The sequence below is a fragment of the Echinops telfairi genome, unplaced genomic scaffold (assembly GCF_000313985.2).
Source record: "Echinops telfairi isolate 266 unplaced genomic scaffold, ASM31398v2 ScPeMD7_53;HRSCAF=182, whole genome shotgun sequence".
In the NCBI taxonomy this organism is placed as follows: domain Eukaryota; kingdom Metazoa; phylum Chordata; class Mammalia; order Afrosoricida; family Tenrecidae; genus Echinops; species Echinops telfairi.
Genome location: NW_022103951.1, coordinates 13,336,761 through 13,352,829, shown reverse-complemented (window position 1 = coordinate 13,352,829; position 16,069 = coordinate 13,336,761). Strand labels below are relative to the sequence as shown.

Here is a 16,069-nt window from a genome sequence, read left to right as displayed (position 1 = left end):
CGGCTGCCATACCACGGCGGGCTGCTGTCCTGCAGGGTGGACTCCGCGGATAGCCACAGTGCATTCCATACACCAGTCCTGGTATCATCCAAAGGTTATCTCCGAGTCACACGGCAGCACAAAAATGTTAGACAGACAGGGGGGTTGTTCCTGCACAGGCCCCGTACAGGAGGTTGGGAAAGGTCAATTGGGAACCCAATTGCCACCCATGAAGACCCCTGAACTGGGCATGCTCCAATTCAGATTCCCCCACCGCCCACTGCGAGCCAGGTAGGCGTTACACTTGTGTGGCCCCCTATAGGCCCAGGTGAGTTTGATTCAGCCAATGGGGCCAACCAACATCTTCGAGCATGCCTCCCCAGTTAAAGGTTTAAAATACCCTGGCAGCGGTAATGCTGGTCCTTTTTACCCTGCTCCTGGGCAGAGGCAGGTGTAAGGAACACATGCACCGCTAGAGTGGGCACCCTTAGCACCCAGCGCAGGCCTACTTGGGAAGCACATGCACCCCCGTCCGCGCCTATTCAGGGCCCACAGCCTCGCTTCTCACTTGCTCGTGTACCCCCTGCTCCCACTGACTGGCAGGTCCGAGAGGATTCTCGCCCGTTTCCCCTGCTCCGTGCCGCTGTCTCTGGCCTCAGGGCACCACGTGTCTGTGTGCAGTCCCACCAGGCTGCCCGTGTTCAGTGCTGAACCCCAGCCACGGCTTCTGCGTGATTTGGCAAACTTCCCTGAAACAGCGTGGACTCCTGAGACTGGAAAACCTGAAACTTCTCCCGTCCTTTATAAAAACCCACTTGGATCACAAACCAGGCGTCTCCGTGAATTCGTTCTCATGCCAAGCCAAGCAGTGAGGGACTACCCACTCGACAAACCTAACATTACTAGAAATCCTTCCTCCAACCACCACCAGGGCTAAGTCATGAGGACACCACCAGGGCTCCAAAGAGCACATCAGGACATCTTGAACTGGCCCTGAGCAGCACTGCCCAGCCCAGTGGACCCGGAAAACGAAGCATCGCACATCGAGAAGGTGGCCTAAAACTGCTTCAGAGGTGGAGAGGTGGGGCAGATGTAGAGGGGTGACCCGTATCTCCAATTCTGGGGCCAGTTTCTGCTGCGCCCTACAACCACTCTCCACGTCAGGAATAAACACAGCAACAAATTCCTTCTATGGCCATCTAGACCAGTGCTTCTCGACCTTCCCAATGCCGTACTACTGTAATACAGTTCTTCATGTTGTGGTGACCCCAACCACAAAATTATTTTCGTTGCTACTTCACCACTGTCATTTTGCTACTGTTCTGAAACAGGTGACCCCCTTGACAGGGTCATGCAACCCCCCAAAGGGGTTGGGACCCACAGGTTGAGAACTGCTGGTCTAAAGTTTTATAGTTCCCCCCGCTACAGAAGAAATGAATGCCACAAGTGGATAGCATTACAAAGAGTTCTTTATTGTCGGCTAGTGCAAGTGGTCGGAAGCAGAAATGTAGCACAGGGTGGTAGGCAGTGGGTTTCTCTCTTGGACGGAGGTGGGGGAGGTTGTCTCTTCATAACATCGGGGGCGCCTGCACATCCCAGCAGATCTCCTTGTGTCTTGGCCTCCATGATGCCTGCTTACAAAGAAGGGTGGACTTCAGTCAGAGTGGTCATATCACATGCAGCTTCTGACCCAAGCTTCCAACCTCCCACATGATCGTAGTAAACATGACCTAGTCCTCATGACCCTAACCCCAAACCTCACCCATTTAGCAAACTTACTGTGCTTTTGTAAGTCGATTCATTACCAGAGAATGGAGGTGGGATTGAGACTCTATGGCAAAGGAGAGCGGTAGGACACCAACTCGCGTTTAAAGAAAACAATTGTATTGACCCCTGATCCCCCTACGATTCCATAGCTCAATCCTACCGAGAAGAGCTATTCAATCACTACCACTAGCCAGTTTAGAAGATTTTCTTCTTCCTGGTTACTCATGGTTATAAGTGTAATAGTTTTTTTTAATCCTGGCAAAAATATACACAAGGCAACAGTCTCTGAATCAACATCTTCTGCATGTGCTTAATTCAGTGCCATGGATGATACTGTGTGTTGTACAACCATTATTGAAATCCTTTTCCCAATTATTCTGCCACCATTAACATAAACTCAATGCCCCCTAAGCAAAACTCTTCCTCCTTCACCTATGGTGACCACTGGTCTACTTTGGTTTCTTATTTATGGTAGTTTTCTTGATATTAACTTCACATATCACACAATTCCATTTTTATAAATAGTTGTAGAAGCATGATCAAAATCAGTTCTATTCCTCCATCCCCACGCCTGCATTCACTGCTTGCTCCCCAATTTCCCTCCACCTCCCTACACGCTATCCCTGGTAAACCATTACATCAGTTATTATCTCTATGCATCCACTCTGTCCACGCTTCATAAACTGGGAGACCCAGTAGCAAGAGTGGGGGGAAAAATGAAATGAAACAGAAAGAAGTGGTGTAAAAACAAAGTCAAGAGAAAGAAAAGACCACCAGTAATATTACAAGAGCCAGAAAAGAAAGTTTTCTCGTGGAACAAGCGAGGAATACTTAAGCCTAGAAAAATTCAGGCTGGGTCAAGAGGGAGGTCAACTAACCCACTATCCTATCTTACTACGGTGCCAACCACCATCAAGTTTACAATAATCTGTCTGATAGTAAAGCAGTTCCCATCCCTCGCCTGTGGCCAGAGAGCATCTGCCAAAGGCTTCATCTGACTAGCTACTCTGCACATGGATTAGGGGCTCCCACTGTCCCCCAAAGCCTTCTACAAATTATGAGTGTTCACAACTGAAGCCCTCCTACTGTCCCCTTCATCCTATTTGGTTCTTGTTACCTTGTGACATCAAGACTTGAAATCAATGATGATTGCATCAGACCCATTCCGACTATGATAGGAAAGGAAACTTATTGAGTGGGGCCTGCTTGGCGGCAGGGTCAGGGTCAGGTCCTCCATGACCTGTTCAAGACTGCCTTCATCCAGAGTATCTTCGGGTCCCACATAGCAACGGGGAGGGACAGGTAGCTCCAGAAAGGAAAACTGGCACCGTGGCATGGTGTGATACATCAGGGCCAGCAGGACGCCGCTGGAGACCGGGTTCCCGGAAAACGCCAAGTACTTGAGCTGGGTGCAGTGGCCCAGAGCAGGCTTCAAGGCCATGAACTCAGAGTCCTTGATGCCACAAGAATCTAAGTCCAAGTTGGTCAAGGTGGCTGACAACCTCTCTAGCAGGTCTGCAAGCAAACCAAAATGTATGCCTTTACAAAAGACACCACTCAAATCCAGGGACTGCAGGTGGCTGGTACAGGGGCAGCAGGACAGGCATGTCAAGTCAGAGTCCACCAGCATGCAGTCCTTAATGGTGAGATACTTCAGGGGGGTCTGCAAGCATTTGAGCAGCCAGTGGAGGTGGCCATGGAGGAAGACACCATCCAGAATGAGGCACTCGACCTCATGTAGACAGAGGAAGTGAGTGCTGAATTCGGCAAGGAGCTTCTTCACCCCTTTCTGCATGCATAACCCCAAGCAATCTAAGACGATTCCAGAGAACGAGATTGTGTGCAGGTGAACCATCCGGGCCAAGTAAGAACCAAACCAGTTGAGGTCATGCAAGTCCCAGGGGCCACGCACTTCCACATCCCAGACAGAGTCCAGCCGTACCATTTCTAGGATGTCCTCAAGAATGGAAAACTTGGGCACATCCCCAACAAACTCCACCTTTCTGCAGTATAGGGGAGGCAGAGCCTTTCCCTGCTTGATGATTTCACTGAGGAGGGTGAGGAATTCATCCATGACTTCCTCCTGAAAGCACAGGTCTATGAGCACCCTCACAGGGGGCAGGAGCTGATGCTTCTCCTCTGACCTGGATCTGCCCTCTTTGGGGGTCTGAGTACTGGGCTGGGTGGCTGCAGGCTCCTCTGATGAGGTCAGAGAGCCATCGGATTGGGTTGCCAGCCACGTATTCCAGATCTCGGTGCCACTGTTCAGCCGTAAATCCAGCTGCTTTAGCTTGCACCTCTTGGGTCGATCCTTGAGGGCAAGCAGCATCTCAAGACCATCGAGTGCTGCCTTTAACATGTCATAGAGAGACTCGCAATCCTCCATCAGCACCCCCAGACGGAGATAGGTGAAGGGCCAGGAAAACACCATGGCCTTCACTGTCTCTCTGTGTCCACCCTGAAAGGCTGCCGTGAACAAGGGACGGAAGAGGTCTACGGGCAGCCACTCCAGAGCGTCAATGGCTGAGGCCTCATCCTGCAGCACGCTCTGGATGGCGATGTCCAGGAGTCTGGGAGGGCTCGCGCTGCTCATGATGATCAAATGCTTCGAAAGGGAGCCTGACCTGGGAATGGAAACAGGAGTCTGCTGGTTGACCTCTGGGAGAGCCCAGTTTGTTATGCTAGCCCTCCAAAATCTGGATCCCGCTCTGCCCCCCTTATCTCCTCACAGGGGAGCTTTCTGGCTATGCCACTCCTCTTATCAACTCACTGCGGTAGAGGCTGGCCAGGTCCAAATGGGGCTGATTTCAAACTGGATTCTTCTCCTCACTCAAGGTTGTCCAGGAGTTGTGGAATCCAAGATGAGCAGGTCCTATGGCAGGCAGTGACCTCAGCAGCTGGGGACAGGGACCCAGTAGCTGGGGAGGTGGGTGAATCAAAGTTAAGTAGGAAATATGGTGGTGGCTGTCTAAGTCCCATGGCCTGTAGGTCGATGAAAGGCCCAGATAAAATAATCTACAGAGCATTCCTTTGTTGGGGGAACCACAACCTTCTGCTCATTGGCTGCTGACAACAGAAGGTTTAGCCTTTCTGGATTGAATCTGGGCAGTTCATTCCCTGGAGCTCAGCTTCTGAGCCCTTGAGTCGGTTCTGGCTCCTGGTGAGCCCACACAGGAGATTAGAACTGCCCCTGTGGGTGTCTGAGCAGAGTAGATGGCTTCAGCTTTGCCTCAAGACATGGTTAGTTTTCTGACCTTGTGGGTACCCTCTCAAAGCTTAAGCCATTATTGTGCCTGGGTTCCTTCTCTATTCAACTCTGTAATGATGATTTATATAGAATGTTTAACACATCACAACTGGGGGGTATCTTCTCAAACTGGAAGTCCCTCTCATGACACTACTTTCTGAACAGGTGGGCCTATACTGGCCTCATTTTCTTTCATCTATTTTTTTTTTTTTGCTGGGGGAGGAAAAGGACAGGGGCTCCACATTTATCTGAGATTCATGGCATATTGGTAGAGGCAGAGAATATAGATAACTGCATAGATAATATCAATAACCCATGCTTTTACCATTTTACCTTTAAAACATATTTTAAAAATTGTAAATATGGTGAAAGTTTCATTTCAGATCATAAATTTTCTTTTAAGCAATGTCATTTACCTATAAGATTCCATGATAGCTTAACTATCCTTCTCCTATAAGCTCTCTTGAGATAAGATTGGCTGTCACTCAAGAGAAATCATACCTCTTATCTCAGCAAATTTGGGTAAGAATTAAGGTTTCCTATAGTCCTTATTGATAAGCATGGCCTGGATGGCTGTGATTTTGGTGTTGTTGCTTTCTTTATTGGGGGTGATGTTTGGGCCAGGTCCAGACCAAGGCAGCCCCTTCAACCAGCATCTCAAGAAGACATATGACCTGGCGGAATTTCAGAGCACCTGAACTTCAAAGCACCTGCCTTCAGCATTTCACAGAGCTTACCTCCCTGGCCAGAACACAGCCCCACTCTCCCTAGCATTGTTCCCTAAGAACAAGATGACCTCCCCAGAGAGATCACAGGCCCCTCTCCCTAGCATTGTTTCCTAGCAACAACATGATTTTCTGACAGGACGTCACTTGGCCCAAAACTTGCAACCGCAGCACAAAGAACCACCCTTCCTCTTATCGGCTCCTATACCTTTAAGCTAATACTCTATATAAGTCCCATTGCCTCACTGCCAGGTTCGACTACCCTGACCTAACTCCTTGGTTCGTGGAAACCGCCCAGGGGCTCAAGATGCCCCTGTCCCTTTCCCTGCTCCCCCTTCCCTCCTGGGAGTTCTTTCCTTGCCTCAATAAAATATTTCTCAACTTCACACTCCTGTCTAAATTCTATCTCTGCTCTGCGCCTCCATCTCCAAACTTTCATCTTGATGCTGAAACTCAGGAGCGTCAGCAGGGGCTTTTGAGCCATATAGCCTCCCTCTGGCTGGTGCACAGCCCCATCCTCCGCTTTCACGGACCTCTGAAGTCTACCTGTGGAAGCGCTTTTCTGGTCAGTATTTCTGTGCATGTTTGTTCTCTCTCATTTGTCTTTCTGGACGCTGAGGACCAGCAAACTCATATGGGAACATAGGGCCCATATGGCTAGAGGCAGGCGGTTATGCTGCCACCCTAGTACCAAGAGGAAGTGGAAATAACTGCCTTTCCGTGTGAGGGGTGCGATGATTAGTCCAGTTTCGCACTCCACCTTTTCTCTGTATTTATCTTCCCTCTCATGTGGCCTACAGACTTTGGTCTCTGTGTATACTTCCTGGGATTCCTACTGCTGGCATGTCTGCTTGCACTGAGTCTGGTAGTCACTGCACCTTCTGACCGGGCTGGAATGCAAAGGGCATGTCTTAGATTCTACCTGTGTGTAGAAGAAATTATTACTGTCCAACTTCTACCTGTGTGTAGAACTTCTTACCGCCCAACTTGTTACCAGGGAATTCCTGCATGTGTGCCTGGGGGAGCTCTTTATTTTTCCTCTGTTGTCCCGCGTGACAGAGGGAACTTCCTCCCGCCTAACTTAGTGCCTCACAAGGATTAAGGCAGCTCAGCCAACACTCATCAACATTCCAAGCTGCTTCAGGAACCTCTGCTCAACCTCCCGAACACCAAATCAGGCAAACCACCACCCTTCTGGGACACTCCGCGGAGAGGGAAGCCACAGGAGGACAAAGTGGTAGATTAATTCCATAGTGAATTTAGCTGTAGGCAGTTCAAAGAAGCATTCCTACAGGTCTCCCAAAGAGAGCCAGTGATCTTCGACTCCCTGTAAAATGGCACTTGGTTCCTCTAAAACAAGGCAACGCAAACAGCCATCAGCCCAACGACCTCAATGAAAAAACAGGAGAAACAAAAGGCAATGGCAGAAGATGTCCTGAACATAAAGACATGCATAGAAGTAGACATTGAGCTGCCACAGAAAGACATTTTCAGAATGCTGCTTGGAGTCATACAGGATAAGAAGGAAACAATATAGAAAAAAGGATGAAATGATATAAGAGAAAAAGTCCATACACCAAAGGGAAATACAAGAGCTTAGGGAGGAGATTAAAAAAAAGCAGCAGCAGAAACACGGACCTGGATAATCAACTGGAAGAAGCACAGAACCGCACCAGTAACTTGGAGGACACCCAAGCAGACTTCAACAAACATGAAGCAAAATCTAATAAGATCATCAGAGAAGATGAAGAAAACCTAAGAGCTATGTCTGATACTATGAAGAGAAACAACATCAGAATTATTGGCTTACCGGAGGAAGACACACAAAAAAGTCATCTGCAACAATAGTGAGAGAGTTCTTGAAGGAAAATATCCCCAGCTTAATGAATGAAAAGCTGGCAACCATTCAGGAGGCTGAAAGAACACCAGCTAGACTGAATCCCAAGAAAAAGTCACCAAGGCACATAATAGTTAAACTATCTAACTTTGAGGAAAAGGAGAAAATCATGAGAGCTGCTAGGGAAAAACAATCACACATAAAGCTTCCCAAATAAGAATGCTCAGACAAAGCGGGTGGATAAGCAAATGTGGTGAAGAAAGCTGATGGTGCCCTGCTAACAAAAAGAGATAGCATCTGGGGTCTTAAAGGCTTAAACGTAAACAAGCAACCATCTATCTCAGAAGCAACAAAGCCCACATGGAAGAAGCATACCAGCCTGCGTGATCATGAGGTGACGAAGGGATCAGTTATCAGGTATCAAAGAACAAAAAATCATATCATTGTGTGCTCACCTCCCTGATACAATTGCTGAAGACAAATGGGTGCATAAGCAAATGTGGCGAAGAAAGCTGATGGTGCCCAGCTATCAAAAGATATAGCGTCTGTGGTCTTAAAGGCCTGAAAGTAAACAAGCGGCCATCTAGCTCAGAAGCAACAAAGCCTACATGAAGAAGCACACCAGCCTGAGCGATCAGGAGATGTTGAAGGGATCAGGTATCAGACATCAAAGAACAAAAAAATCATATCATTGTGAATGAGGGGAGGAGTGTGGAATGGAGACCTAAAGCCCATTTTGTAGGCCACTGGACACCCCCCTTACAGAAGTGTATCGGGGAGGAGATGAGCCAGTCAGAGTTAGATGTAGCAATGATGAAACATACAGCTTTCCTCTAGTTCCTAAAAGCCCCCCCCCACTATCATGTTCCCCATTCCACCTTACAAATATGGCTAGACCAGAGGATGTACATAGGAACTGGAAACAGGGAAACCAGCGCGGATGATCCCTTCAGGACCAGTGGTGTGAATGGCAATACTGGGAGGGTGGAGGGAGGGTGAGTTGGAAAGGGGGAACTGATTACAATGATGTACATGTGACCTCCTCCCTGGAGGACTGAAAACAGAAAAGTGGGTTAAGGGAGATGTCGGACAGGGTAAGATATGACAAAAATAATAATTTATAAATTATCAAGGGTTCATGAGGGAGAGGGAGCAGCGAGGGGGGGATGAGGAGCTGATGACAGGGGCTTAGGTGGAGATCAAATGTTTTGAAAATGATGAGGGCAATGAATGTACAAATGTGCTTTATACGATTGATGTATGTATGGATTATGGTAAGAGTTGTATGAGCCCCTAATAAAACGATATAAAAAATCTTTCTCAACTTCACATTCCTGGCTAAATTCTATCTCTGTTGTGCGCCTCCATCTCCAACCTTTCATCTTGGTGCTGAAATCCTGGAGTGGCAGGAGGGGTATCTGTGCCACATCGGCTTCCCTCTGGCCGGTGCGCAGCCCCATCCTCCACTTTAACTGACCTCTGAAGTTTTCCTGTGCAAGCGCTTTTCCAGTAAGTATTTCTATTCACACTCGTTCTGTCTCATTTGTCTTTCGGACACTGAGGACCAGCAAGCTCATATAGGAACATAGGGAGCAAACTCATATAGGAACATAGGGTCCGTATGGCTCCAGGCAGGGGCTTACGCTGCCACCCAAGAGGAGCTGGAAATAACTGCCTTTCCCTGTGAGGGGTGCAACGATAAGGCCCACCTTTTCTCTGTATCTATCTTCCCTCTCATGTGGCCTACAACCTTTGGTCTGTGTTTACTTCCTAGGATTCCTGCTGCTGGCAGGGCTGCTGGCTCTGGGCCTGGTGGTCACTGCACCTTCTGACCAGGATGGATCACAATGGGTGAGTCTGAGCTTCTTCTACCTGTGTGTGTATTTCATGCTGGTAGTTCTGTGGTACCTGCTGTCAGACATTATCTAAAATCTGCTTCTTTCTGAACAAAGGCCTCTGGCACCCTTCATTCAGCCGGGCACAAAGCCAAGCCCCTTCCCCTCCCCAGCTTCCTGCAGTATCTTTCACTGTCACTGTTCCAAGGCCCCTGTCTACCAGTTAAAGCCGCAGGCATGTGCCAGGGAACCTTCATGTTCTGTGGAGTCCAGGACTCTCCCACTGGGCCCCTAACTCTGTCCGGGATTCCTCTCAGGGTTATCAGGCCACATCCTGATTGACGGGTGCGCACGGGGACCAGGAGACGTCCTTCTCCTCTGACCGCACCCCTTGCAGTTGAAGACACCATGGAAAGCTCACTCTCGAAGCCTCCCAGGGACAGTCCCTTGGGACACCTCCAGTCCAATCTCACTGAGCTGAGCCTGGCTCCGGACATTCGCCCTAAGCATACGGTCTTCTTCTGTAACCAAGTGTGGCCACAATACCATTAGACAACAGTTCGTGCTGGCCAGAAAACGGTTCTTTCAATATTCCGCGCAACCTCAACAACTTCTGTCACCAAACCCCCAAATGGTCTAAGATTCCGTACATTCAGGCTTGTCTTTTTCTTTCCCTGCTCCCGACCCTCTCTTCTGCATCTCTTGCCAACCCACACAAGTACTTTTGGCTCAATTCCCAGCACAGGCACTCCCAACGACCTAGGCGACTGTGCCTCTGACACCCATCCCCTCCCCTCCCCGAGTGCACCTCCCATACCTGTCCCCTTCCCAGAGCCAAACTGTTGGACTCCCTGGAGTCAATCTCTCTCTCTCCTTCCTGGCTACCTCCCGACTCAGCCTCCCAAGCCTCTCAGTCGCAGCCTTTGTAAGAAGCGGCAGGGTATTTTCTCACAGGACCCTACCACCTATATTAAGACGTTCCGATTCCTCACCCAAGCCTATGACTTAACCTGGCATGATAATCTTTATGTAGTCCTCACCTCTGCCCTTAGCCCTGACGAGCAGGAGCAGGTCTTTACAGCTGCCCAGCAGCATGCAGACCAGGTCCATCTCACAAATGCCACCCTGCCCGTAGGCCCTCAGGAAGCTTCTAGGCAGGAGCCAGCTTGGACGAAAAGGCAGGTTAGCCAAGACCAAATAATACAAACTTTGCTGGCCGACTTGCAAGCCATCTCTCATAAAGCAGTTAACTTTGACAAGCTGCCAGATAAAAAAATCTGCAGCTTTTCTTTCACATATGACTGAGCCCTTAGCCCAGTACACTAGGCTAGGCCCCAGCAGGAGCTACTGTTTTAGCCACTCATGTTATAACTCAATCAGCTATTAATATTAAAAAAAAAACTTAAAAAGGCCAAGGGTGGCCCTGAGACCCCCATCCAGGACTTGGTAAACATGGCATCTAAAGTTTTTAATGCCCAAGAGGAAGGGGCTGAGGCAGTGCATGAGTCCCGAGCAGGCCAGCAAGCTCGCTGGCAGGCCCAGGCTTTGATTGCTGCTCTCAGGCCGGCTGGAGGAAAGGGTCCGGAGACATCAGGAAACAACGCTCCCAACCATGCCTCTAACCGTCTGCCGCCTGGACCTTCTTTAAGTGTAGCCAGGAAGGGCATTGGGGTAAGCACTGCCAGCAGCCCCGACCACCCTGCAAGTCTTGCCCTACGTGCAGTCAGCAGGGCCATTAGGGAAACCACTGCCCCTCGGTGCCTAGCCGAGGAGGCCCGGTCCCTTCGAACCCTTTCGTATCACTTGACCTGGACATGACAGTGATTGAAGACACCCAGACTCAAAGATCCAGGTAACCCTCGCTGAGCCTCAGGTGACAATCCAGGTAGCGGGAAAGCCAGTCTCTTTTTTAGTAAACACGGGGCTACCTTCTCGGTTCTCTCTTCCTTCTCCGAACCCACTTCTCCTTCCCCAGTCACGGATGTAGGTATAGATGGCAATCCTTGAAAACATCTAGTAAGCCCTTTATGAAGGCACTAAGACCACTCCTGTTGGCCTCCTTCACTCTCCCCAGCAAATCAAGGCGGCCTTTAGTAAATTCCAACATGTTCTCCTCCACTCCCCACACCTGCATTTACCAAACCCCGCCAAATGTTTTTTTTAGTTTACATGGAAAAGCAAGTTATAGCGGTTGGTGTCCTAACTCAGCCCCTGGGCCCCCTCTATCCCTCGTAGCTTATCTGTCCAAGAAATGGGACATGGCCACCATGCCTTTGGGCCCTGGCGGCAGCTGCCACCCTCACCAAAGAAGCCTTAGAGTTAACGCTGGGAAAGCCCATCTACACGTTATCCACCCACAGACTGCAGGGCCTCCTCTTGGATCGGGTTCCATCTCTACTGTCCCCAAGCCGCCTGCAAGAAATACACCTCATCTTTATTACAAACGCTGACACAACCCTCCGCCAGGCTCCCTCTTTAAACCCAGCAACTCTCTTGCCCCAACTCCTAGACTCGCCGGAGCCGTCAGCCACTCCTGCACCCAGGCAGTTGAGGAGCTAGCACTGCCCCAAACCAAACTCTCTGACCAACTGTATCCTAATCCACACCTAACTTTGTTTGTTGATGGCAGTTCTGTTGTAAACGCTCAGGAACAGCAACAAGTGGCCAATGCTCTGGTCTCATTGAATCGGGTCTGGGAAGCTGCACGCCTTCCCGTGGGAACCACTTCTCAGAAGGTGGAGCTTATTGTTCTCACTCGAGCTCTTCACTTAGCTAGAGGAAACAGGGCCAATACATATTTTAAGTAGGCTTTCCTTATAGCTCCCTGTCACACCACCATTTGGAAGGAGCGGGGAAGTCTCACCACCAAGGGGTCCCCCAGTATAAACGGTACATTAAAAGCCAATCTCTGACAGGCCCTTCAGCTACCGATACAAAATAGCTCTCATCCACTGCAAAGAACAACAAACTAATAACTCTCTTGTCGCACAGGGCAATAGGAAGGCCGACACCATTGCCAAAAACTCACCGCCAACCCAACTCCAATTCTCCACTTCACCATCCCCTCCTTGTCACTGCACAGTGTCCAACCACAGCTAGTCTGTTACTTCACAAATCAGGATGAAAGTGGCTTTTCTCTACATAAAGTTTGCAGACATCATATAACTGTTAATACACCAGCTCATTCTTTCACTCCATGTTCACTATTCATACAACATTCACTCACATTCTGTACACATGCCTGCACACACAGGCCCGTATGCCCCCCTCACAGTCATTAATGCAAGCTCGCTCACTTATGTTCATGCATCCACATGCCCACGTCTACACTCACCCATTAGGGCACAGCATACTCCAAACACAAAACTTAAACAACTCCAGCTGGTCATAAACTCCACCTTGAAGTCTCTCACCTCCTTGCAGCAGCAACTTACATCCCTTCAAAACCGCCGTGCGTTAAATCTGTTAACAGCTAGCAAAAGGGTACATACACTATAGAAATAAATCAGGTGTGGTTAAATCAAATGTTAAAGCACTCCGCATCATGGCCGATAAAATCAGGACACATCAGTGGAGCACCACCAGCTCCTCCTCATGGTTTCAACATCCTGTCATGGCCTGTTATGGCCCTCGTTGGGCTTCTGAGTATGATCTGTGTACTAGTACTTTTAGCTCCCTGTGTAAATTACTGCAGGAACGGATGAAAGCCATCTCCAACCTGACCTTCAACCAGCTCTTGCTTCACCCCTAACGTCCACTGCTGACTGGCCCAGGGCCCCAGACTTAATTTTCCCACACCTCGTCATCTTAACTCAGCAGGAAGTTGTTCACGATAGATCACAAAGACCATCATCACTATTATTAAGAGTTTTGGATGTTTGGGCCGGGTCCGAACCAAGGCAACCCCTTGTACCAGCTTCTGGAGAAGACAAATTACCTGGCTGAATTTCAGAGTACCTGAACTTCAGAGCACCTGCCTTCAGCATTTCACAGAGCTTACTTCCTGGGGCAGAACACAGCCCCCCTCTCCCTAGCATTGTTTCCTAGGAACAACATGATTTACTGACAGGACGTCACATGGCCCGAAACTTGCAGCCGTAGCACAAAGAACCTCCCTTCACCTTACAGGTTCATATGCCTCTAAGTAAGTCCCATTGCCCACCTGCAAGGGTAGACTTCCCTGACCTATCTCCTTGGGTTGCGGAACCCGCCTGGGGGCTCAAGATGCCCCGTCCCTTTCCCTGCTATCCCTTCCCTCACTGGAGTTCTTTCCCTGCCTCAAAAAAATCTTTCTCAACTTCTCATTCCTGGCTAAATTCTCTGTTCTGTGTGTACATCTCCAACCTTTCAGGTCACACCTTTAATCCTTTACAATCAGGAGGCTTATCACTTATGATCACACCCTAGGAGTGAGTTACACAAAAGTCAAAGAAACCCTAAAAACTAAGCCTCTGGAACCAAGCAATCTGATAGCAGAGCATGTAGGGAATGACAAACTGAGCATTCATCATCAGAAAGGATGTTTCAAGATATAAGTTTCAAAGCAAGCCTAATGGATACAATGACTCACATTTCCTCACCAGCCAGGAAAGCTGTTGATGTAGAAACTAAAAAGTTGTTTCCATCTTCCTCTGTCTGAAATGGAACAAATATGTAGTCAATAGGAGGCCATTGTTGGAGATTATCCATGATGCACTTTTCCGTACAGACAACCCAACCTGTCTTTTCCCTTGCACCCATCATGGGAGCATCTCTAACTAGCTGCATCACAGAAGGCAGCTGGCTGGGAGAGCTGCAGCGCTTGGTAACATCCAGTTTTAATGAGAAACACCAGTTGAAATACTGTTAAAAACATGAATGTGGGGGTTATTTCCTTCATCAAGACCTGCCTTTTCCCTCCATCCTCAGAAAGGGCATCCTGACCAAGTGCGTCCATGAGGAATACCACCTGTGGTGCCCGAGCCCAGAGAACACACGAGGATCAGAAATGGCACATCTGCACAGATGCTAGATTGTGCTCATTGCTTCCTGCGCCGTCGGTGCGACTCCCCACCCCCACCCCCAGGTTACTTACCGTCCCACTATGAAAACAAGAAATATCAGGCGAAATACTAAGAAAATGACTGGGGGAGGTGGGTAATTCCTCCTACAAGCCATGCCTTTTTCCACCGTCTTCAGAAAGGCCTCCTGACCAAGGGTGTCCAGAAGGAAAGCCACCTGTGGTACCCGAACCCAGAGAACACAGAAGAGATTCCGATATGGCGCATCTGCGCAGAAGCTAGAATGTGCTCACTGATTCCTGCGTGGACAGGACTCCCCACGCCCATCCCTCATTACTTCCCATCCCACTTTAAAAACAAGAATTATCAGGCAAAATACTGTAAAGAACATGACTGTGGGGGTTAACTCCTTCAACAAGCCCTCCCTTTTCCCATGGAGCTTCAGAAAGGGCGTCCTGACCCAGCGCGTCCACGAGGAACGCCACCTGTGGTGCCCGAGCCCAGTGAACACGGGCGGGGATCAGAAATGGTGCGTCTGCACAGATGCTAGAATGTGCTCATTGCTTCCTGCACCACCGCGACTCCCCACGCCCACTATGAAAACAAAAAGAAATACTGTAAAGAATATTACTGTGGTGGTGGGGTGGACTCCTTGAAGTCCTTCCTTTGTTCCTCCATCCTCAGAAAGGGCGTCCTGATCAAGTGCGCCCACGAGGAACGCCACCTGTGCTGCCCGACCCCAGAGAACACGGACGGGGATCAGAAATGGCGCGTCTGCGCAGACGCTAGAATGTGCTCATTGCTTCCTGCACCGCTGTGACTCCCCACCCCCACCACGAAAACAACAAGAAATACTGTAAAGAACTTGACTGAGGGGGGAGCTTCTTCAAGTCCTTCCTGTGTTCCTCCATCCTCAGAAAGGGCATCCTGACCATGTGCGTCCACGAGGAACGCCACCTGTGCTGCCCGAGCCCAGTAACACGGACGCGGATCAGAAATGGCGCGTCTGCACAGACGCTAGAATGTGCTCATTGCTTCCTGCACCACCGCGACTCCCCACCCCCACCCCCACCCCCACGTTACTTCGCATCCCACTATGAAATCAAGAATTATCAGGGAAATACTGTAAACAACCTCTACAAGCCTTGTCTTTTCCCCTCCATCCTCAGAAAGGGCGTCCTGACCATGTGCGTCCACGAGGAACGCCAGCTGTGCTGCCCGAACCCAGAGAACACGGACGGTGATCAGAAATGGCGCGTCTGTGCAGACGCTGGACTGCGCTCATTGCTTCCTGCACCGCCGCGACTCCCCACCCCCACCCCCACGTTACTTCGCATCCCACTATGAAATCAAGATTTATCAGGGAAATACTGTAAAGAACCTCCACAAGCCTTGTCTTTTCCCTTCCATCCTCAGAAAGGGCGTCCTGACCAAGTGCGCCCACGAGGAACGCCACCTGTGCTGCCCGAGCCCAGAGAACACGGACGCGGATCAGAAATGGCGCGTCTGCGCAGACGCTGGAATGTGCTCATTGCTTCCTGCACCACCACGACTCCCCACCCCCACTATGAAAACAACAAGAAATATTGTAAAGAACTTGACTATGGTGGGGAGGGAGAACTCCTTCAAGTCCTTCCTTTGTTCCTCCATCCTCAGAAAGGGCGTCCTGACCAAGTGCG

The 16,069-nt window shown here is 49.6% G+C and overlaps 1 protein-coding gene across 3 annotated transcripts in view; it reads right to left on the bottom strand.

Moving 5' to 3' along the window:
- Positions 1 to 1,430: 1,430 nt before the first annotated feature.
- LOC101639128 (melanoma antigen preferentially expressed in tumors-like) overlaps positions 1,431 to 16,069 on the bottom strand; it is an 18,795-nt gene continuing 4,156 nt past the window's right edge. Inside the window, exons 1-5 of one of the 3 annotated variants that reach the window (XM_045290778.1) lie at positions 15,772 to 15,792; positions 13,961 to 14,025; positions 4,517 to 4,664; positions 2,864 to 4,370; positions 1,431 to 1,613 (exon numbers count right to left, since the gene is read on the bottom strand). In XM_045290778.1, the coding sequence (XP_045146713.1) occupies positions 2,873 to 4,339 (1,467 nt within the window). In that variant the 5' untranslated portion in view covers positions 4,340 to 4,370; positions 4,517 to 4,664; positions 13,961 to 14,025; positions 15,772 to 15,792 and the 3' untranslated portion in view covers positions 1,431 to 1,613; positions 2,864 to 2,872. Of the gene's footprint in view, positions 1,614 to 2,863; positions 4,371 to 4,516; positions 4,665 to 13,960; positions 14,026 to 15,771; positions 15,793 to 16,069 lie in introns of those variants that run through there. The other 2 variants (XM_004710013.2, XM_045290777.1) reach the window with 2 other exon arrangements.